The sequence below is a fragment of the Myxine glutinosa genome, chromosome 5, assembly GCF_964187855.1.
Source record: "Myxine glutinosa chromosome 5, kmMyxGlut1.1, whole genome shotgun sequence".
NCBI classification, from domain to species: domain Eukaryota; kingdom Metazoa; phylum Chordata; class Myxini; order Myxiniformes; family Myxinidae; genus Myxine; species Myxine glutinosa.
This window is the reverse complement of record NC_136265.1, coordinates 72304059-72328677: the sequence shown is the minus strand read 5'-3', so window position 1 is coordinate 72328677 and position 24619 is coordinate 72304059. Positions and strand designations below refer to the sequence as shown.

The 24619-nt window shown below is 46.6% G+C and overlaps 1 protein-coding gene across 1 annotated transcript in view; it reads right to left on the bottom strand.

Annotated features, from left to right (window-relative positions):
• Positions 1 to 24619, bottom strand: part of LOC137427457 (uncharacterized) — a 261772-nt gene that overhangs the window by 36978 nt on the left and 200175 nt on the right. Inside the window, exon 9 of the mRNA XM_078778178.1 lies at positions 3059 to 3850. Within this exon, the coding sequence (XP_078634304.1) occupies positions 3059 to 3850 (792 nt within the window). The remainder of the gene's footprint in view (positions 1 to 3058; positions 3851 to 24619) is intronic.

Here is a 24619-nt window from a genome sequence, read left to right as displayed (position 1 = left end):
ATCTTAAATTAAAGGATCCCAAATAGAAAAATGTGGACTTCACTTTGGGTTGTAAAACGATAGGATGTGGAAAATGAAAGAGGATGCAAAACAACTTTTTAATTTGGCGAATGCCTGCGGAAATGACTCTGGCGCCTTTATGATGATTTTGCCAATTTGCATTCAATGAATGGTTTGTAAAACTCCACTTTCTGCGACATGTTTGTTGTATCTGGCCTTGCTCCTTGAAAAGCTTGAGGTCCAGCTTCTCTTGTGGGGCCAACACATATTCTGCCCCTCCAAAAGTTGCGCACCTTCACCACAATGTACCGAGGACATTTTTACTTGAAAATCTGGACTGTGGGGGAAGTCAAAACAATTTATAGTTTGTCTCCCAATGTCTTTAAAATAATTGTACCCACGTGTGTTGCAGTGCCTGATCTTCAGGGATTTTGTCTGGCGTATTCCCAGGCCCACAACAACATCCATTTTCGACCAGTTTAACTTCTTTAGTTCAAATTTTGTTTATGGGTCCTTTCTCTTTGGTCTTTAATTGCTTGTTGTTTGCCTTCATCAGTTATTTCCTGCATTCTGATGTTGGATTGGCATTTGTTGGGGGGGGGGGGGGGGGGGCTTTACTGTCATGATCTTTTTAAGTGGAACTTTATCAGAATTTGAGGATACTTATGACTTTTTTTAGTTGCTCCTGGAAACGTTTTCCTTTTCTGCGTATCCCCAATCAATCATGGAATATATACTGAAACGCAAAAGAAACTTACCACCTTTGAAACCTTTAAATATCAACAATAACACTGCGTGTAGTAAATGTGTGAACTTATTTGTGGACAATAGTGTCCTCACTGTCAGACAAAATGGTCACGGATGGTCACTTGAACCTTCAATGGTCACTTCATAGCACAGCTGTTGAACAGCCGTTTTGACTATCAGTGATTAGCCACGGGGTACGGGATGATTTTAATGAGCTGCACGTGATGTCTTGATATTGGCTTTAAAAAGGCCAGTGCAAAATGGGCATTTCAATCAACATGCCACGATTGTCAAGGGATCAACGGCAGCATGCCCTGGGCATGCTGCAAGGCGGACTGAGCTACCGTGAGGTGGCACGTCGCCTTGGCTGTTCACACCAGACGATATCGGTCCTGGTGGACAGAGACACCCTCCACAACTCTGCAGATGACAGACCACGATCAGGGAGGCCAAGAGTCACCACTGCAAGGCAGGACAGGCAGATGGTCCGAAGTCACCTGCGGGATCGATTCCGTCCGGCATCCCGCACTGCGGCAGAAACTCCGGGGCGTGCAAACCCACGGATCTCCAATGATACTGCACAAAGACGACTGCATGACTATGGTCTGACTGCCAGAAGACCATACAGAGGCCACTTGTTTGAAATGTAATAAAATTGTAACAGTTCAAAATAAAACAAACCAACAATTGCTAATTGAAACATTGGCATTTTATTGATGACATGTCAAGTTTTTGACCAAGATACACCATCTCATCAGTTTGTTCTCCAGTACAGAACAGCACAGGGTGCAATGTCAGTCCCCTTTCAATAGCGTGTGTGGCCACCATTGTTTTGGATACAGGCAGTGCATCGTCGGCATATACTGCCTACCAGTCTTTGGATGGATTGCTGCTGGATTCTGTCCCACTCAGTCCTCAATGTCTGAAGCAGCTCTGCCCGTGTCCTGGCCCTGCCAACTACGCGTCTCCCAAGCTCATCCCACAGGTGCTCTATGGGATTCAGGTCAGGGGAGAGCGCAGGCCACTGCATGGTGTTGATGTTCTCGCCTTGGAGAAATGCAGTGGTAAAGCGAGCAGCATGGGGACGAGCGTTGTCATGCTGAAAGGTTCTCAGTTCTGGGTGGTCTAGCAGGAATGGCAGCAGATAGATGAGGTCGCAGGATGTTATCCACATACCGCTGGGCGTTAAGATTCCCATCCACAACCACCAGTGGCGTCCTGTACCGGCCTGATATGGCGGCCCACACCATCACACTTGGGCCACCCCACCTGTTGGCTTGACGCACGCAACAATCGGCATATCGCTCACCAGTTCTTCTCCAGACACGCTCACGCCCATCAGGACTGTCCACACAGAACCTTGACTCATCGCTGAAAGCGACCTCGTTCCACCGCTGATGCTGCTGGCACCATCTCTGTCGGTTGCGGCGATGGGCAGCCGTCATCACGGGGCCTCTGTATGGTCTTCTGGCAGTCAGACCATAGTCATGCAGTCGTCTTCGTGCAGTATCATTGGAGATCCGTGGGTTTGCACGCCCCGGAGTTTCTGCCGCAGTGCGGGATGCTGGACGGAATCGATCCTGCAGGTGACTTCGGACCATCTGCCTGTCCTGCCTTGCAGTGGTGACTCTTGGCCTCCCTGATCGAGGTCTGTCATCTGCAGAGTTGTGGAGGGTGTCTCTGTCCACCAGGGCCGATATCGTCTGGCGTGAACAGCCAAGGCGACGTGCCACCTCACGGTAGCTCAGTCCACCTTGCAGCATGCCCAGGGCACGCTGCCATTGATCCCTTGACAATCGTGGCATGTTGATTGAAATGTCCATTTTGCACTGGCCTTTTTAAAGCCAATATCAAGACATCACGTGCAGCTCATTAAAATCATCCTGTACCCCTTGGCTAATCACTGACAGTCAAAACGGCTGTTCAACAGCTGTGCTATGAAGTGACCATTGAAGGTTCAAGTGACCATCCGTGACCGTTTTGTCTGACAGTGAGGACACTATTGTCCACAAATAAGTTCACACATTTACTACACGCAGTGTTATTGTTGATATTTAAAGGTTTCAAATGTGGTAAGTTTCTTTTGCGTTTCAGTATACTTTGCTATAGAGGATGGTGTCCTCTGTGGATCAGCTCACTTCTTATAAACTCATTCTGTTCATTTGCAGCTTTGTTTATGATAGTTTTCATGACAGGCGTCAGCTTTCCACGTTTTTGCTTCAGTGTGAAAACCAGTCTCATAGTGAGGTTGATATATTCTCTGTTGTGTGAATTCTTTCATGTCTTCTCATTGTTGAGGAACAAATGAAACCCTTGTCGCAAACGGAACACTTGTATGGGTGTTCACCCGTATGTGTTCGTTGATGAATATTTAAGGAATTGAAGTGACGAAAGGCTTTAAGACAAACAGAACACTTGTGGGGCTTCTCTCCCGTGTGTATTCTTTGATGTTCCTGCAAATGCCATGAACAAACAAAGGCCTTAAGACACACAGAACACTTATGTGGCTTCTTTCCCGTGTGTACTTTCTGATGTTGATGCAAATGTGATAAGGAAACAAAATCCTTACTGCAGATAGAACACCTGTAGGGCTTTTCTCGACTGTGCAATTTTTTGTGTACACCTAAATATGAGGAAGAAAAATTCTTGCTACAAACAGAACACTTGTGTAACTTCTCTCCTGCATGTGTTCTTTGATGTCGATGCAAATGTGATGAACGAACAAAGGCCTTATGACACACAGAACACGTGAATGGCTTCTCCCCCGTGTGTATTTTTTGATGTTGATACAAATACGATGAAGAAGCAAAATCCTTATCACAAACAGAACACTTGTATGGCTTCTCTCCCATGTGTATTATTTGATGTCGTTTCAAAGAAGACGACAAGGTAAATGATTTCTTGCACGCAGAACACTTGTGTGGTCTCGTATTTCCTTGGATATCATTGAGGGTCTCTGTACAGCTTTTACACCTATGGTTGTCAGACACGCTGCTAAACGAGTCAGTTTCTTGACAAACAGTGTGTGTCACGTGGCGATTTAAAACTTCTGAGCAGAACATCTGGGAACAGTTTGAACAAGAAACCAGCTTCATTTCTTTCACTGAAAAGACAAATCGCAAAAAGCATTCAGAATTCACCAAAACTTTAAAATGTTGCATAATTGATAAGTATTTCACTCATATTAGATTAAGCATTTGATATATTTCTGTCCTCCACTCAATGGAGAAGCTCCATATGGACGGTTAAAAAAATAGCAGAATTTTCGGTGTTCCCAAATGGGTATGACAGTGACTGAGCAAATACAAACTACCTTACCAGAGGTTATTCGATTATTCTGGACAGTGGATGGTCATGCATGATGTACAATCCTTTATATATATATATATATATATATATATATATATATATATATATATATATATTGTTACGGGACCGCGGCGAGGATGTTGTTTGCCGAGCGGATGGCCGCCGCGCCCGAACAGTTACCCCGACTAACCCGATTCCTGAACGTTGGCCGAATCGCGCCACAGATATTCAATGGGGAAAAGACTAAAATGAAGGATGTAAAGAAGAAAGAAAGACAAAGGGTAAGGAATACAAATATAATTTATTTACTATTTACACAATTGAAAGAAACCAAGGAAGAGGAAGGATAAGAAAATAAAATACAGAAGAGGAAAGGTGACACAGTGAAAATTGCTAGCTTATCTATTACAGTCTTAATTAACCCAGGGACAGAACAAACAAAGACGGACTCACACGAATGGGGAATGGAAGCAGGAACGATTGGCTGGACCGGGAGGAAGGTTCAGCTCGGACCACAAGCTGGAAGGCTTGGCAGGGCGCACAGCAAGCGGGCCTCGTCAGGCTGGGAGCGAGCAGGGTGACGTCGTGCACTTCTCTCAAGGCTTCCCCCGCGCACTTGTGTTAAAGGCTTCCCCCGTGCTTCTGTCGCACTTGTCTCAAGGCTTCCTTTTCGCTTCTCTTCCCTCCTCGTGCACTTCTTCTGAAGCTCGTCTCTTTGCAGAACTCAGAACTCATCTGAGGTGGGGGCGTCTCCCATGGGTTATATATAGCCCCACCCTTGAACCTTTTCGAACCTCCCCGATCGCTCTTCCTCCACCCTCTCAAACCAAACCCCTCGTGCTTGGTTGGTTGTTCGGGGCTGGCTCACTCCTCCCCTCTATGACGAGGTGGAGACATGCCCTTCTTCTCCGAGCCGGAGCACATGGCAATGGCGGCGAATGCAGTTGGCAATCGAGGCTTTGGGAATGAAAATAAAAGGGGATCTATTTATTTGAATTCGGTGCAATGGAGTGTCAATTAATGGAAGACAAGGCCTTACCCTACTACACAGAATAAGGAAATAACTGTCAACAAGGGGGAAATCTATGATTGGCTAACGTGAGTGTTTATGAAATAACTACGGAACGACCTTTGACCTTTATACACAACTGGAGGCAGGAGGGTCCAGAATAAAGCAATCAAAAAAAAAACACAATCCTCATATCCACAACAATATATATATTGTTGCGGATCTCAGAAACGTCGGCTCTCCCCTTATCAAGAGGGGGTTAATCCCCTTGTCCTTTTATCTGGCTGACGCGACCCTGGGGGTTATAACGTTCCTTCCGGTCGGTGGTAAATAGGGTTGTTGGTCGATTTTTAGTCCTATTACCTAATTACTACCACCGACCGTAAAGCAAGGGAATAACTCCCGCCCGAATCACGGATATCAGATGGAAACGCCGAGCGGATAGCGATCCGCGATCCGAGCTGTTAACAATGGCTAGACCCGATTCTAAGCGGTTCCTAATCGTGCCACGTTCACCCAATGGAGAAAAGACTGGGACGATCGGATTAAGGAGAAACCAGAAAGAACAGGGCAATTTATTACACTTTGTACAAGAAGAAGAGGAAACGAAAGAATGTACAAGAAAGAAAGAGTAAGGAAAAGTACACAGGGCAGTCTTAACAACAGTCTTAACTTATTCCCTGGACACGGGCCCGATCGCTCTCAGATTCGGTCTCAGACTTCAGACTCACATGGGGATGTAGATGGAAGGGTGGAAGGTCCGGCGATGTTGTCCAGGCTCCGGTCCTCGACCCGTACCAGATGATGGAACCCGGCAAGCAGCTCTCCGCATAGCGTAGTGCGAGCGGACAATTATCGTGACGGGGAACGGTAAGCTGAGCTTTTGGCGTACGTAATATGCGTACCGGCGCTTTTGTACTTGCGCTACCGGTCTTTCTCGCCCCAAGCGCCCCCTCCCCAATGCCCTACACGCTGCGGTTCTTGGCAATGCGTGCCGCGCGCTCGCCCTTAGTACAGTGGGTTGCCACAGCGCATCCTTTGTAATACCAATGCTTGGCTTCAGTCTTCGGTAATGAGCGCTGCTCCGTAAGTTCTTATCACAAGCCAACCTCCCAACAAGTCCTTCCAACCACGATAAGTCTTCTGTGCACAGTCCTGTTCAACGAGCGCTGCTGCATAAATCCTTTTACCAAGTGCGATTCCTTGCAGTCCTCTTGAAGGGCTTTGCGTGCGCGCTTTTATAACCCAAGCCAGCGAACGCTCTCGAAGCCCAAAGCCACGCCTGTCAGGCGATCTCACTCCAGCCCTGATTGGCTGGCTATGGCTTACTGGCTCCGCCTTGATGACTGGTTGACGTGGCCGCACCTTCATCCTGGCGCTGCGCCCCCTTTTCGGGCCTTACCTCGTGGGTTTCTGGGCTCGTTTGGGCGGAAGCCCAGTGAGGTGGCGAACGCTGCTGGCAAAGGCGCGTAACAAATTGGGAAGGGCCATGGGGCACAGACTGGAGCGCGCTTAATGGCGTCGCTTGGAAGGGAGGCTGCCAAAATGAATGGAAGGGCCTACTCTTATTTGTTTGACGCAACGCAGATGCAACTATTGGAAAATGGCCTTATATAAACACAGACTATGAAATAAATGACGTCCTATGGTGACCTACGTGTTGCTTGTGGCCTACCTATGGGGTGCTACCTTTAATGATGTTATATTTATTTACAAGTGTGGGTTCTCAAAACCGTAACACTGCTCCCCTCCTTTTGCCAGGCTCGTCCCGAGCCGAAACGATACCTAGGTCAGGACTACTTTTACAACTACATGTGACACTTAGGTGTGGTTACCCTCTACTTTTAACCTACTACCCTGAGTGCGACAGTTTTAACACTAGATATGTCCCACCTGCTGTGTTGTGTCCTACTTAACTGACTCACACCCACAATTAACCGAATTACGGAATTATTTACAAACTACACATAAAGCCGGTGGGGAGCATGTTATTTACAAGACACTACTAATTATTTACAACTCTAACCCAGGACCTGTCTTTTGTGGGAAAAAGAATAGAGATTTTGAGAAGAGGAAATACCACTGCCATGCACTGCACCAACACACCATACACCCATATGCACAATAAATGCACCATAATAAACAAAATGCACGAAAAGCACCATCAATGAAAATGCACAAAAACATTTCAAAAATAATAAAGGATGATGTCTTGTGCTTGTCTGCTGGGCCGATGGATCTTGGTTGTATCGTCTTACTTGCTGTTAATTAATAAAAAAGGGCACAACCCGCGTCCGCTTTTTTATTTATGGCCAGCAGGGCCAGTGCAGGTGGTCCGACTGCTTGGCATCGATGCCACTTAAAAACACAGTGGTCCACAAGCAAGAGGCTGCTGGCAGCAATGGTCTGTCCCAGCAAAGGTGCCAGGCCACAGAACGTGTGGTCCATATGGTGTATCAGTGCAGGCAGGCAGGCAGCAGGGTGCAGGCAGCAAGAGTGCGGCCGCACCGCTCAGGGCACCTGCACACTCCCCTCGCACAAAAGACCATGGTCCATGAGTGGGGAGGAAGGCAAAGCAGAGGTTAGCGGGGGGCAAGGGCGCAAGAGTACACATCAAAACAGGGCAATGCGACATGAAGGGCGCGGGAGAGCGAGCCGAGAAAGCTCGTCCCTACTCGTACGTCACCCCCCATGTCCATCTACACTACCCTTGCCCTTCCCCGTATTTACACAATTTACAAATTCGTCTCTACGTTTTGTCTTTCCCATCCCCTCTAAACCAAATTCGTCCCCAATCCCTCCAAAGAAGGAAGGGATGGAATAACACACAATGTCCCACCCACGTCAAGATGCGTCTTACATTCCAAAATACTTTCAGAAACATGGTGTGGAGTCCTGTCACCTCGGTGAGTGGATGCGGATGGTGCGAAGAGATTTTCTCCTAACTATCTTCTAAATGACTAACACAGATACACTACCCGGGGTCTTGCCCTGCCAATCCATTGGCCATCTTTACACTATGTGGTTCTAACAACCAATTCCCATTGACCATCCTGTGGTGGTCTCTCAATTTGGGGTCTCACTCCCCCCATTTTTCTATACTGTGCCCTCGCACAATTTCGGGGCTGGGTCGTGTGGCTCTCCTAGTAGGTCTTACATACCTGCGCACCTCCGCCACTGAACGTCGCCACCCGAGCTTGCCTAGCTCCTCACTACCCTAACTGGGGAAGGCCCCCTCTGGCATTGGGCTACCCGGGTCCTCCTTCTCGGATCCTTGGGCCCCGCTGAACACTACTGAACTCTACCTGGCTCCCAGAGCCTACCTGCGGCCTCACCTGGCCGACAGACTACCAGTGGCGGAGTGCTCAATAACCACACGCACTAACAGGCTCACACGCCCAGCCATTCCACTTCACTTATGCACCCAACAAAACACCACATTGCTACTATCTGCACCACAGATGTCAATATCCAAACAATTTACCGACTCCCTCTACCTAACTTTAAACTACCCTCCCCGGGTACTCGTTAACGGGGTCCATCCTTCCCCCATCCACTCCTTCGCACCATGCACTCCATAACACTCATTCCACACTACTCACTCCACACCATTTATTCCACACAACCATTCTCCACTTGCACCCCATACAAGGCAATCACTCAATACACTTACACACATCCTCAATACTCCATTCATACACTTTCACACACACACACATCCTTCTCGAGCATTGCCTCATTTGCTCAAGTTCATTGCCTCATTTGCGCAAGTTCATCCACAAACAATTTCCATTCAATTCCTCATTTGCGCAAGTTCATCCCCAAGCTCACACACACACATCATTCTCGAGCATTGCCTCATTTGTTCACCAGCACTACAAGGACTTCCATTCACAATTCCTAATTTCCGCCTAAAGCTCATCCTCCTGCTCATACACACAGCATCATTTAACTATCTCCTTCCCTCTAACACTAGTGCTCCCCGTCATCCCTTATACTAAGCACTCCCTCGTCATTATCATCCACCTAAACTCTCTACGTCCCCACTACTTGTACAATGTCACTACTTAAATCTCAAGTCACCTATAGTCATTTCTAGGTCCCTAACCATTATCCTAACCCGCCCTCGGCGAGCTTACACTGCCAAACCTCATAAAACTACTGCTCCTCTGCCCCAAAATGAATGGTACAACTACCATTCACTATCATCACTACTACCAAATGTCCACTACTCTCGAGCCTCTCGTGCGGGAATACATTTTTACTGCTCGGCTTCGAAAAACCGGCAATGCGTGCGGATGGTCAGTCTCCTGTAGGTTTGGTCCGTCCGGCATTTTCGATTCTGGGGGGGAGGCATACTCGGGCCGAGGTTCCAGCGTCCCTCCCGGCGTGGAGCCTTGCGGTCTCCGGCCCGATGACCCAACCTCCCCTGGTCGGAGGACCGCCCCCGCCAGGGGGCGAAGGTCCGACCTGGCCTTTCTCCCCCGGAATCGTGCTGATCGCCTTGCCCGCAAAGGCACGGCACCGACCATACAGGGCGGAGCGCGGCAACGATCCCCGCCGGCCCCCGCAGCACACAAAGAACACCACGCCCCGAGAGCTCGCGTAGGCTATACGTCGGCCTAAGCGCTGTCCCGGTCAGCGTCGATGCCCGAGTCGCATTCTCACATCCACATCTCGCGACCCTTTCTACACTTACCAAACGCGGCGCTCCACCGCCGCCCATACACTCCACACATTTCGTCAATTCTGCCACCGCACGCTCTCGTGCACACTCTCTCGTTCCACACTCAGGTGCACACCACTCAGGTGCACTCATTCCTTCCACACACTCCATTACGCACTCCTCTCGTGCACATTCTTGCGCATTCATCCTACTCGCACACTCTGTTACACACTCTGTAACACACCTTTCTTCCCCGCACTCCTCTCGTGCACTCTCCCCCGTTACGTACTCCGTAACCACCATGGGTGTGCACTCATGCACATACCCAATCAGCCGCTCCGGTGTGCATCCCTGCACACTCTCCACAACCAACTCTGGTGTGCATCCTCGCACACTCTCCACAACCGACTCTGGTGTGCATTCTCGCACACTCCCCACAACCGACTCTGGTGTGCATTCTCGCACACTCTCCACAACCAACGCACATTCCGTGTCGCACTCTTTCTCACACATACACTCCATTGTGCATTCTCCCTCGCTTTCACACTCTGTTGTGCACTCACCCTCACTTTCACACTCTGTTGTTACACACCCGTGCTTCGGTGCACACTTTTTTCTCAAACGCACGCCATTCACCTTCACACAGCGCACCACGGACCTTCCACAAGCGCCCGGGTGACGCCGGGATCCCAAGCGCGCGAAAAATCCTTTCGCACCATATACAGCCCGGCTTACCTTCGGGATCCTTTTCTCCACACGCAGCTGCAAACTTTCATTGGGGTTAACAAGTACGGCATCATGATGCGAACACGGACTTTGCACATATTCCATCTTTTCCTCCCGCGATTGCTCTTCTAAGTCCGCCGTCTTCTTAATCCCGATTTCCACTATAATTATTTCATTTTCTCTTTCCTCGACGACCTGTGGCGCTAATAAAATTTTATTTTCTACTTCGGCGGTCGTCGGCTTCTCCATACCCCATGTCGCGATTTCTACCCCGGTCCACCCGGCTGTGCTTTGCTCAACTTCGCTTTCCCCGCGCTCCTCAAGCTGCGCTACCCCGTCGCATACCCGTGTGCCTTTCCCGCTCGACCTGCGGTCTATGTCCTTCCCCAATGCTTTTATTTCACACCTGGCTTCCTCCCTCGCTAACCCCTCCTTTATTTCCCTGGCTTGGCCACCCACGTCCTTCAACTGGCCCCCTAATTTGCTTTCAAATCCCCCCAATTTGCTTTCTAATTGCTCCCCAATTCTATTTTTCCAAATTACTTAACCCATCTTTCCTTTGGTTACTTTGCGCATCCATCTCAATTTTCAATCCCCCAATTTGGTTTCCCATATCATTTCGCAATCCCCCAATTTGGTTTCCCATATAATTTCACAATCCCCCAATTTGGTTTCCCATATCATTTCTCAATCCCCCAATTTGGTTTCCCAGTTTATTCATTTCCCTGCTGGATTTGTCAGCCATCTTTTCCATATACCCCATCATTTGCGCCATGAAAAGGTCCAGGTTCCCTGGTGCTGCGGGCTCGGCTCTCTCTGCCACGTGCGAGGCGCTGCCATTTTGTTCCTCTGCCACCCCTACTGCTGCATCCTCATTAATTTCCTCCTCCATCTCTCCCAATTGTCCCACTTCTTCCCGGGGGTCCTGGATTGACTCTAACCCTTCCTCCTCTTCTACCCCCACCGGCATCCGATCGCCTTGGCTATCCATGGCACGACTCAAATTTGGGTGTTAATAAAATTTTGGCCACTCGTAATTTTGACCAAATTTGTTCACAAGCTAAAAAATTTGGTTCGGGTCCAAATCCCACTCCCAGACACCAATTGTTGTGGCCAATATGCAAAATTGGTGTCCAAAATTTGGTCTAAAAATTTAGTCCCAGGTTCCAAATCCCCACTCCTGACTACCAATTGTTACGGATCTCTGAAACGTCGGCTCTCCCCTTATCGCTAGGGGGTTAACCCCCTTGTCTCTTATCTGGCCGACGCGATCCTGGGGGTTATAACGTTCCTTCCGGTCGGTGGTAAATAGGGTTGTTGGTCGATTTTTAGTCCTATTACCTAATTACTACCACCGACCGTAAAGCAAGGGAATAACTCCCGCCCGAATCACGGATATTGATGGAAACGCCGAGCGGATAGTGATCCGCGATCCGAGCTGTTAACAATGGCTGTTAACAATTTTAGCTCTTTCACGAGCCTCGATTCAGTATACAAAAAAAAAAGAAAAAAAAAAGACCCGATTCTAAGCGGTTCCTAATCGTGCCACGTTTACCCAATGGAGAAAAGACGAGGACGATCGGATTAAGGAGAAACCAGAAAGAACAGGGCAATTTATTACACTTTGTACAAGAAGAAGAGGAAACGAAAGAATGTACAAGAAAGAAAGAGGAAGGAAAAGTACACAGGGCAGTCTTAACTACAGTCTTAACTTATTCCCTGGACACAGGCCCGATCGCTCTCAGATTCGATCTCAGACTTCAGACTCACACGGGGATGTAGATGGTAGGGTGGAAGGTCCGGCGACGGTGTCCAGGCTCCGGTCCTCGACCCGTACCAGATGATGGAACCCGGCAGGCAGCTCTCCGCGTAGCGTAGCGCGAGCGGACAATTATCGTGACGGGGAAAGGTAAGCTGAGCTTTTGGCGTACATAATATGCATACCGGCGCTTTTGTACTCACGCTACCGGTCTTACTCGCCCCAAGCACCCCCTCCCCAATGTCCTGCACGCTGCGGTTCTTGGCAATGCGTGCCGCGCGCTCGCCCTTAGTACAGCGGGTTGCCACAGCGCGTCCTTTGTAATACCAATGCTTAGCTTCAGTAATGAGCGCTGCTCCGTAAGTTCTTATCACAAGCCAACCTCCCAACAAGTCCTTCCAACCACGTTAAGTCTTCTGTGCACAGTCCTGTTCAATGAGCGCCGCTGCACAAGTCCTTTTACCAAGCGCGATTCCTTGCAGTCCTCTCGAAGGGCATTGCGTGCGCGCTTTTATAACCCAAGCCAGCGAACGCTCTCGAAGCCCAAAGCCACGCCTGTCAGGCGATCTCACTTCAGCCCTGGTTGGCTGGTATTGGCTTACTGGCTCCACCTTGATGACTGGTTGACGTGGCCGCACCTTCATCCTGGCGCTCTGCCCCCTTTTCGGGCCTTACCTCGTGGGTTTCTGGGCTGGTTTGGGCGGAAGCCCAGCGAGGTTGCGAACGCTGCTGGCAAAGGCGCGTAACAAATTGGGAAGGGCCATGGGGCACAGACTGGAGCGCGCTTAATGGCGTCGCTTGGAAGGGAGGCTGCCAAAATGAACGGAAGGGCCTACTCTTATTTGTTTGACGCAACGCAGATGCAACTATTGGAAAATGGCCTTATCTAAACACAGACTATGAAATAACTGACGTCCTATGGTGACCTACGTGTTGCTTGTGGCCTACCTATTGGGTGCTACCGTTAACCTTTAATGATGTTATATTTATTTACAAGTGTGGGTTCTCAAAACCACAACAATATATATATATATTTATGAAGTCTCCCTTTATCCTATTCACAAAGTGATTGCAAATGCATAATCTTTCAGTCTGATAGGATGAAGGAGGAGCAGTTGGCTGAAGGGGAAGCCCAGGACTAGATGGGAGAAGGTATAAAATCAAATTTCCACCAACCTAGCCTCAGCAAGAGCAGATTTTGTGCCTCAATGAATGATTTTCAAATCTTAACACCCAGAAAAGTGAGGTAAGACAATGGGTTAGCAGTCCACCAGAGAGAACCATACTCCACAGTGCTCTGAAAAGTTGTTTGCAGTTGCACCATACAAGGGTAGGACTGGGCATGTTGAAGAATGCCCAGTAAAATTGCTCCTGCCTATAGAGGATTGCCTGGAAATTTAGCCTCATGAACATGCCATCAGGAATGGCGAGACCCACGGATTTCTTAAAGGGGGAACCCAAAAACGCAATTTTGTTTTCTGAAAACCATAGAAAATAATTAATCACGGTCTAATTTGAAGGGGAAAAAAATTTGGATTTTTTTTTTGCCAATCACAAAGTGTAAAAAAAGCCTGAGTGTCGATTTTCAATTTTGTCAGTGACGTCACATGATGAACTCACCTTGATCCAAATGGCGGTTTTACATAGAGATCCAGTGCATATCAAGCTTGGATTCCCATACCGATTCCACCGTCATTAGAAACTCTATAGGTTCTCAATATGTTGAAACTGATCAGTGGGATTTTGAAGAAACTATTGGAGACAAAATTAGTGATGGAAACGCTTTCGGGGGAATAATGGAGCCTTATCATTTTGAGTCTTGTACGAAGATTGTGTTCATGAATATGGTGAATATGGTGTTGTGTTCGTAGTGAAGATGAAAACGCCGGTCGCATGTTCAATACAGATTGGTGGGTTTTATTTTTCCGTTCACTTGACAGTTTATCAGGGCTTTTGTATGAATTGCTAAATCAGTTATGTTACTTCAGAAGAAATACGGCATGACACAGCATGGACATGTCACAGCATGGACACGACACAGCACAGACACAATACAGCTTGACAGCACAGCACGGACACGATACAGCTTGACAACACAGCACGGACACGATACAGCTTGACAACACAGCACGGACACGATACAGCTTGACAACACAGCACAGACATGATACAGCTTGACAACACAGCACAGACACAGCCCAGGCACACTCGGGACACTGCCCAGGCACACTCGGGATACTGCCCAGGCACACTCGGGATACTGCCCAGGCACATTCGGGACACCGCCCAGGCACATTCGGGACACCGCCCAGGCACACTCGGGACACCGCCCAGGCACACTCGGGACACCGCCCAGGCACACTCGGGACACCACCCAGGCACACTCGGGACACCGCCCAGGCACACTCGGGACACCGCCCAGGCACACTCGGGACACCGCCCAGGCACACTCGGGACACCGCCCAGGCACACTCGGGACACCGCCCAGGCACACTCGGGACACTGAAAAATAAATGATGAATTGTAAAATGAAAGTGTCAATGACGGTGAATGTAAGTGACAATCAGGAAAAAACATGTTGTTTAATGCATCTCACTATAACAAACACTGACAATTAGCGTTCTTGGGGCGTCGTCTTTGTTTCAATTGGCATCATTACCCAGACACACTCGTAAACAATACAGAAAAACAGAAATGATGAATGGCACCATTACCCTCGCAGAATGAGAGGGTATTGCATTTGAGTGACGCCAGAAAAAATTGCAAAAATGCCAGAAAAAGACAGGCAATTGTAACTTTGAGAAAAGAAGGCCAATTCTGGAGACAAATTGCAAAAAAATGATGTGTCAGTAAAGGCAGTTGCTTGTGCCATTAAACGACATAACAAAACTGGTAAAAATGCAGATAGAAAAATGTTCTGGTCGACCAAGAATCACAACAGAATCGCAGGACAAGTAATCCGAGTCACCAGTCTGTGCAACAGACGTCTTACATCACCGGAAATTAGCGCCCAGCTAAACAGATCCAGCATTGCAACTGTTTCAAGGCCTTCTTTTCTCCAAGTTACAATTGCCTGTCTTTTTTCTGGCGTTAGCTGAGCTTTGGCACCCATGTTCATGCAATCTGAAACACAAAAACACTCATTAGATTGCGTGGCCGGCCTTTCTGTAAACATTTCTTGCAACGCCTGGCAATAATAGACATTGCACATGATGAAGAAACTAAGCGCAAGCATTCATTCCACAGTCCACACAGAGTAGAGTATTTGTAAACAGTTTTTGCTCCTGAGATGAAACGTTAATATTATTAGGCCGAGAAAAACACATTTCCGGTTTCTGGTCAGCGCGCGCATCGATTTTGACCCTGCGCATCAAGAATTTATTTTTCTTCAAATTTCCAATGGTACCTACAAGTACAACAGCGCGCGCCTGTTTTTGCTGGCCGGCGCGCTATCTCGGGAAATACGAGACTTGATTTTTATGATATTGTTACGGTTTTTAGAACCTTCACTTTATCAAATTTAGTATTAAAATCCCTAATAACCCCCCTTTGTACATTTCCCCCTTAATTGGCTGTTAATTGGAATGAGTGCACCTTAGCTAGTCCATCGCACACAGGTAGGCCACCATAGAACCTCTCTATAGTTATTTCTTTATTATGTGTATCAGTTAAGGCTCTGTTTGCCACTAGTTGACCTTGCGCTGCACCAAATCAAATAAGATAGACCCCCTTTCAATTGCCCAAAACCTCCATTGCCAACTGTATTGCCAACTGCATTCGCCCTCCATTACGCACGCGGTCAACTCGGGGAAGAAGGGTGTGGCCCCATCTCGTCATCAGGAGGAGGAGTGAGCCAGCCCCGATCAACCAACCAAGAATGAGGGGTTTGGCCTGAGAGGGCGGAGAGAGAACGATCGAGGAGGTTCGTGAACGTTACATGGGCGTGGATATATAACGCGTCGCGCAAAGCCCTCACCTCAGTTGAGTTGAGTTGAGCTGGAGGTTTGAAGGTTTGAGGAGTGGAGGAGTCCTGTGGAGAGGTGAGCTGAGTTCTAAGGGAGGTGCGCTGAACCAAGTCAGGCTTGCGGTTCTGCCGAGAGAGACGACGCTGTTCAACCAGCCCCTGCACACGCGCAGCTTTGACGCGCAGCTTTGACGTGCTGCTACGCGTGAACCAGATTGCGGTGGAGTCGGTGGCCGCTCACTTCCAGCCCCGACGTCCCGTGCGGGATCAAGCTCCAGCCCTGCGTCCAGCTGAACCTTCCTCTCCTTCCAGCCATTCGTTCCTGCCTTCAAGTTCCCCATTTGTGTGAGTCTGCTCGTCATCTGTCCTCTGTGTTGTCTGGGGTATAAGTTAAGCTTGTTTTAAGGATTTGCTCTGTGTCCTGCTCCTTCCATTTCTTGTATAAATGCCCTTCTTTCATTTCCTCTTATAGATAGCAATAAACCTGTGTTCTTTCCTTACTTTGGTTTCTTCTTTCTCATCCGATCGTCTTTGTTATTTCCCCCATTGAGTACCTGTGGCACGATTTCGGCCAACGCTTATGAATGGGGTAGTCATTGATAAACGGCTCCCGCCGTAGTTCGCTTCGCTCGGCGCAATTAGTCAATTACGCTGCGGCACGAGCGGAAGCATTTCCTCGCTGACGGCCGGTGGTAATACTTAGGTATTAAGACTAATTGGGCTTACGACTCTACGTACCATCGGCCATCAGTGACGTCATACTTCCAGGACTGGGGGAATCGGCCAGTGTAAAAGACAAGGGGATTGACCCCCCCTTGGTAAGGGGAGCGCCGACCCCAGAACCGTAACAATATTAAAGTGGTGCGGTGTCTTGTTCGAGAAAATGTTATATCATAATATCATAGTATAGGATAGCACATGTATTAATATAGGAACCACCTTTAGAGGCCATTTTTCCCCTCGAGCAGGGGTTGGCCTTTTTTGGGCACCGTGTCCCCTTTTTGAAGCAATGTTTTATGGCCGGATGCCCTTCCTGCCGCTAACCCTGTGAGTCGCCTCTTGCGACACACAGGGAATTACCAGTGAACTGGTACTCAATTTGCCGACCTCGGAAGGATGACAGGCCGAGTCAACCCCCCTGGTCTTAATTCAGCGATTGACCGGGATTCAAACCCAGGATCCTAGGATTCTAGGATCCTGGAATCCCAAGCTGGCACCCTAACCACTAAGCCAACACCAGGCATGTATTAATATTATATGCATACGTAAAAAAAAAAAAAAAGTTCTAAAAACCTTTCACACAGGGAATTTTAAGCAAATATGGGATGCTCGGTCCCCAGATTTAGGGTTAAGGATTTAGGATTTAGGGATTATATTTAGGGCTCGGATTTAGGGTTAAGAAAGCTAGCCTAATTCGCTGTTCCCAAGGTAAAAGCCCTTATCGGCCATGGGAGAAGACTTTCATTTGGGAGGTTAAAAGACAGACAGTGTATATGCAACAGGAAGTCAGGAACGCTGCATCGATAGCTCCAGCAATTTTTTTTAACCTGAAGCTGCCTTCAGGTGAGGCCTAAGGCATGAAGTCTGCGGCCTATACGTACTGTGTTGTTGGAAGGCCCATGACGCCTATACTTTCGATATTTGATGATCATTTTAAAAATCCCTTTGTTTGTGTTTTATATTGAACAGAAAGCGTGAAGCTAGGGGCATGGCTATTGTACATGACAGGTTAGTAGGTGATAAATGTTGCTTCTGGGACACCTCCGTTTAACATGGGAAATCCCTATCTAATGTCATTTACCCCCTTGTCTTTTTCAAAAATCATAAACACCTCTATTTCTCCCTCTATGAACCTATAATCCTTCTCGCCTTATGAATCTATAATCCTTCTCACCTTATGAACCTATAATCCTTCTCACCTTATGAACCTATGATTTTCTTCCTTTATGAATCTATAATCCTTCTAGCCTTATGAACCTATGATCCTTCTCACTTACATGTAATTTTTACCCTATTCCCCCCACTAGCCCCTTAATGTAGTTCCTTAGACCACTCTTTAGTCTGGCTCATACTTGGTTCTATCATTTATGGCGAAACATTGCATCATCTTTTGTTGAGCCAGTTGCCAACGTGGCACAGGAAATGACAGCCTTGCCAATGACAGCCTTGCCTATAAAGGCTCTAACCACACCTTGCTTTTTTAAACACACGTTATGTTTCTCTGGAGGATGGAGGATGAAGCTTTATCAGAAGACAGGTAAGTTTTTTTTGTTCTCACGATTAATTATTCATTGTCTTATATGGAACATCATTAACATCCTCTCAATAATTATTGTTTTTTCTCTTTTACAGTATATCTTTATCAAACCTGGTGATTGATGTTGAAAATGAAGTCATTGATCTTCACCAACAAAGGGAGAAGTTCAATGAAACTCTTACAGAATTCACTGAAGTTCGGAGGGGTCTTCATAATGAGATGGTTGAGTGTTTAGAAAGCCTCTCTTACCCGTTAATATTATCCAAGGTTGTCTCAACAGAACCAATGACTGACAACGAATTAAACACCTTGTTTGAAATTCTATGCGAGAGGTAAGAGATATAATTAATTATTCACAAACTTCAATCCATTAATTTTCTCCTTTTTATCAAAGTTGGTGGTTGAATAACTGTGTGTTAAAGGAGCTGTGTGGCAAAGTGAGCTGTGTGTTATTTCCTTTAACTAACTGTTTGTTTTATTTCAGCATTAAAAGCCAACCAAGCAACATGACATTTGATGAAACCCAGGGATTTCACAACTTCGACGACCGGAGTGTCAACCAATTTCCTGGTCATGTGAGTTGTTTGGAAAAATGGAGTTTCTCATTTATGGTCTTAGACTGCCCTCATGTGGTTTTGGGATGACACGGCAGGCAAATACTGTGTTTGGTGATTTTTAATTTAAAATCCCTTTTGTGCCTTGCAGACACAAAAGAAATCAAACCTGGTGATTGATGTTGAAAATGAAGTGAACGATTTTCACCAACAAAGGAAGGATTTCAATGAAACGCTTAAATAATTCACTGAAGTTCGGAGGGGTCTTCATAATGAGATGGTTGAATGTTTGAACAGCCTCTCTCACCAACAAAGGGAGGATCTGAATGAACCCCTTACAGAACTACCTGGAGTTCCGAAGGATGATGATAGATCAAAAGTGGTTTTTCAACACTAACACAAGTGCGAAAAGTGGTTTTTCAACACTAACACAAGTGCGAAAAGTGTTTTTTCCACACTAATACAAGTGCAAAAGTGGTTTCCTGCACCAACACAAGTGCGAAAAGTGATTTTTCAACACTAACACAAGTGCGAAAAGTGGTTTTTCAACACTAACACAAGTGCAAAAAGTGGTTTTTCAACACTAACACAAGTGCAAAAGTGGTTTCCTGCACCAACACAAGTGAGAAAAGTGGTTTTTCAACACAAACACAAGTGCGAAAAGTGGTTTTTCAACACCAACACAAGTGCGAACAGTGGTTTTTCAACACTAACACCAGTAGTGGGGCGGCTTAGCCCAAATATTCAAAAGAATTGTGCATTTTGTGATACAAGCACCAAATTTGGCACACTAGTAGACTATCATATTGTAACGATTTTGAGAAGTGTGTAACGAATTTGAGAAGTGTAACGGTTTTGGAGGAAGTGTAACGAATGTGGAAACGTTACAATGTGAACGTTACAAAAGTATGGTAACATCCTCGTAATGTAAATAATGGTCGCAGCCGTCGTCCTAGTTAATTCCATGAAACTTACACGCAGGTCACGATATCTATCTATAATTCCAGTAATCTCTGTGTGTATGTGTGTGTGTATGTGTGTGTGTATGTGTGTGTGTCTGTGTGTTTGTCTGTGACCGCTGTTTCTCGACAACCACGGGTCCGATATACTTGAAACTTGCCAGGTATATTGCTGGGGACCTGAGGATGTGCCTTTTCAAGGTTTCATATTAATCGGAGAAGTAGTTACCGAGCTATGGCGATTTATTTACAAAACTAATCACAGAACAGGTTGCGGGGTAGGCCAGCCAATCACAGAACACGTTGTTGCGTAGGCGTGGCCGATGTGAATTCGAGGCGTAGCGGGCGCCATTTGGAGGAGCTGGGAGGACTCAGTCGTGATAGAGTGAGCCTGAGTGAGTATATCAAGACAAGAACAAGATCTAGAAGGAGGTATGTACGGTGCGATTCATATAATATATTGTTTAGTTATCGTCGATGAGGAATTTGGGGTCGGAATGGGTGATCGGCCTGGGTGACTGGGTCTCGACTAGATGCTGGGCCGCACCAAGGAACGGGCACCCACGTACGGGCACGTCCTAGTATCTTTTAAATAGTGTATTTCCTTATTCCATGTAGGCTAAATATGTGTTTCCCACTAGATTGACTTTGCATTGTATCAAACAAAATAAGCGTAGGCCCTTCCAATTTCCCCAAAACCTCCTTTCCAATTGCCTTCCGCATTTTGGGCGGTTTTCTTCAACCACCATTGGCCACGAGGTAGGGTTGGGGAAGAAAGGCGTGTCTCCACCTCGTCATAAGGGGGGAGGAGTGAGCCAGCCCTAACAGCCAATCAGCACCGCGGTGAGCGACCCGGTAGGCGTGCCCTCGGAGCCGGCGGCTTGATTTCGCCCGAGGTGATAAAAGCGACTGTAAGGGACTGCTTTACGAGATGACCCTGGGAGATGAGCAAAGAGGCTGCACCAAGAGGAGCGGTGAGATGCGAAACGCTCCAAGCCAAAGAGGAGAGGTACTCGGCAAGGAAACCAGCTTTGGAGAGACGCGCTGAAAGGAGGGAGACGGCTCCACCCCAAGAAGAGGAGCAGGTGTGCCGAACCAGCGCGTGACGTCTACCGCAGCGGATACACGACGGAGGGTTTCCCGCCAAAACCGCGAGGAATTGCGAGCTGCTGCCTCCCGACTTTGCGTCCCTCTCAAGCAATCCACCTCAAGCCCTACCTGCCTGCATTATCCCCTGTGTAAGTGTGAACGTCCTGTCCTGCTCGTTGTCTTGGGGTTAAGTAAAAATGAATAGTGTAAGTTAACGATTCGCTGTGTTACTGCTTCTTCCATCCATTGCTGTGTGTGTATAATAAATCTGTTCTTCCTCCGTATTCTTCTTCTTCTTCTTTTTCATTCTCTTTCGGTCGCTTTAGAGGTTTCCCGATTGAATATCTGTGGGGCGATCTGGTCAACGTCGGGTGGAATCGGGTTCTAATCGGGGAGTAACTGTTCGGACGCGGTTAAATACACCACCGCTCGGTCAATATAACATCTAAAGCCGCGTCTGTAACAATATTATGAAAAGATCTGGATATTGGGCCATCTCAGATTCAGAGATTTGATTTTTGCAAGATATGCAGATTTGCAAGCTGAGATTGCAACGCCAGGGACGGCCGACTCCTTCCTACGAGCTGCCCACGTCACCCGCACAAGAAGAGCTCATCAAATCACTGCAGCGGCACTGCACATCCTGCAACACCGTGCGTATGAACGCCACTGTATGACATATGCTGATGATGCAGAAGACCTGCCTGAGTTCGAAGACTGGTGTCACCAGAGAGGAGAAGACATTCCCAACTTTCAGTACTGGGCAACTGTGCTGGAACTAGAGATGTTGGTACTGGTCTACGTGCGTTCTCTGCGGCAGGCTTCATTCACGACGTACCTTGATGCCCTGACGGAACTGGTCCCATGGTTCCATGCCTTAGACCACACACACTATGCCAGGTGGGTCCCTGTTCACCTGAGGGACACGGTTGCACTCCCAATGAAGCACCCAGATGTAGACAGAGAATTCAGGGCTGGCAACTTCACTGTACAGAAGACGAAGAAGGTGTTCTCTTCGATCCCAATCGAATCGAAATCTTGCAAAAATCAAATCTCTGAATCTGAGATGGCCCAATATCCAGATCTTTTCATAATATGATAGTCTACTAGTGTACCAAATTTGGTGCTTGTATCACAAAATGCACAACAGGTTTGCTATGCTGCTACACTACAGTGCGAAAAGTGGTTTTTCCACACTAATACAAGTGCGAAAAGTGGCTTTTCAACACAAACGCAAGTGCGAAAAGTGGCTTTTCAACACTAACACAAGTGCGAAAAGTGGCTTTTCAACACTAACACAAGTGCGAAAAGTGGTTTTTCCACACTAATACAAGTGCAAAAGTGGTTTCCTGCACCAACACAAGTGCGAAAAGTGGTTTTTCAACACTAACACAAGTGCAAAAAGTGGTTTTTCAACACTATCACAAGTGCGAAAAGTGGTTTTCAACACTAACACAAGTGTGAAAAGTGGTTTTTCAACACTAACACAAGTGTGAAAAGTGGTTTTTCCACACTAATACAAGTGCAAAAGTGTTTTTTCCACACTAATACAAGTGCAAAAGTGGTTTCCTGCACCAACACAAGTGCGAAAAGTGGTTTTTCAACACAAACACATGTGCGAAAAGTGGTTTTTCAACACTAACACAAGTGCAAAAAGTGTTTTTTCCACACTAATATAAGTGCAAAAGTGGTTTCCTGCACCAACACAAGTTCGAAAAGTGGATTTTCAACACTAACACAAGTGCGAAAAGTGGTTTTTCAACACTAACACAAGTGCGGAAAGTGGTTTTTCCACACTAATACAAGTGCAAAAAGTGGTTTTTCCACACTAATACAAGTGCAAAAGTGGTTTCCTGCACCAACACAAGTGCGAAAAGTGGTTTTTCAACACTAACACAAGTGTCAAAAGTGGTTTCTCAACACTATCACAAGTGCAAAAAGTGTTTTTTCCACATTATTACAAGTGCAAAAGTGGTTTCCTGAACCAACACAAGTGCGAAAAGTGGTTTTTCAACACTATCACAAGTGCAAAAGTGGTTTTTCCACACTAATACAAGTGCAAAAGTGGTTTCCTGCACCAACACAAGTGCGAAAAGTGGTTTTTCAACACTAACACAAGTGCGAAAAGTGGTTTTTCAACACTAACACAAGTGCGAAAAGTGGTTTTTCAACACTATCACAAGTGCAAAAAGTGGTTTTCCACACCAATACAAGTGCAAAAGTGGTTTCCTGCACCAACACAAGTGCAAAAGTGGTTTCCTGCACCAACACAAGTGCGAAAAGTGGTTTTTCAACACTAACACCAGTGCAAAAAGTGGTTTTTCAACACTATCGCGAATGCAAAAAGTGTTTTTTCCACACTAATACAAGTGCAAAAGTGGTTTCCTGCACCAACACAAGTGCGAAAAGTGGTTTTTCAACACTATCACAAGTGCAAAAAGTGTTTTTTCCACACTAATACAAGTGCAAAAGTGGTTTCCTGCACCAACACAAGTGCGAAAAGTGGTTTTTCAACACTAACACAAGTGCGAAAAGTGGTTTTCCACACTAATACAAGTGCAAAAGTGGTTTCCTGCACCAACACAAGTGCGAAAAGTGGTTTTTCAACACTATCACAAGTGCAAAAAGTGGTTTTCCACACTAATACAAGTGCAAAAGTGGTTTCCTGCACCAACACAAGTGCGAAAAGTGATTTTTCAACACTAACACAAGTGCGAAAAGTGGTTTTTCAACACTAACACAAGTGCAAAAAGTGGTTTTTCAACACTAACACAAGTGCAAAAGTGGTTTCCTGCACCAACACAAGTGAGAAAAGTGGTTTTTCAACACTAACACAAGTGCGAAAAGTGGTTTTTCAACACCAACACAAGTGCGAAAAGTGGTTTTTCAACACTAACACCAGTGCGAAAAGTGGTTTTTCCACACTAATATAAGTGCAAAAGTGGTTTCCTGCGCCAACATAAGTGCGAAAAGTGGCTTTTCAACACAAACGCAAGTGCGAAAAGTGGCTTTTCAACACTAACACAAGTGCGAAAAGTGGTTTTTCAACACTAACACAAGTGCGAAAAGTGGTTTTTCCACACTAATACAAGTGCAAAAGTGGTTTCCTGCACCAACACAAGTGCGAAAAGTGGTTTTTCAACACTAACACAAGTGCAAAAAGTGGTTTTTCAACACTATCACAAGTGCGAAAAGTGGTTTTTCAACACTAACACAAGTGTGAGAAGTGGTTTTTCAACACTAACACAAGTGCGAAAAATGGTTTTTCAACACTATCACAAATGCAAAAAGTGTTTTTTCCACACTAATACAAGTGCAAAAGTGGTTTCCTGCACCAACACAAGTGCGAAAAGTGGTTTTTCAACACTAACACAAGTGCGAAAAGTGGTTTTCAACACTAACACAAGTGCGAAAAGTGGTTTTTCAACACTAACACAAGTGCAAAAGTGGTTTCCTGCACCAACACAAGTGCGAAAAGTGGTTTTTCAACACTAGCAGAAGTGCGAAAATTGGTTTTTCAACACTAACACAAGTGCGAAAAGTGGTTTTTCCACACTAATACAAGTGCAAAAGTGGTTTC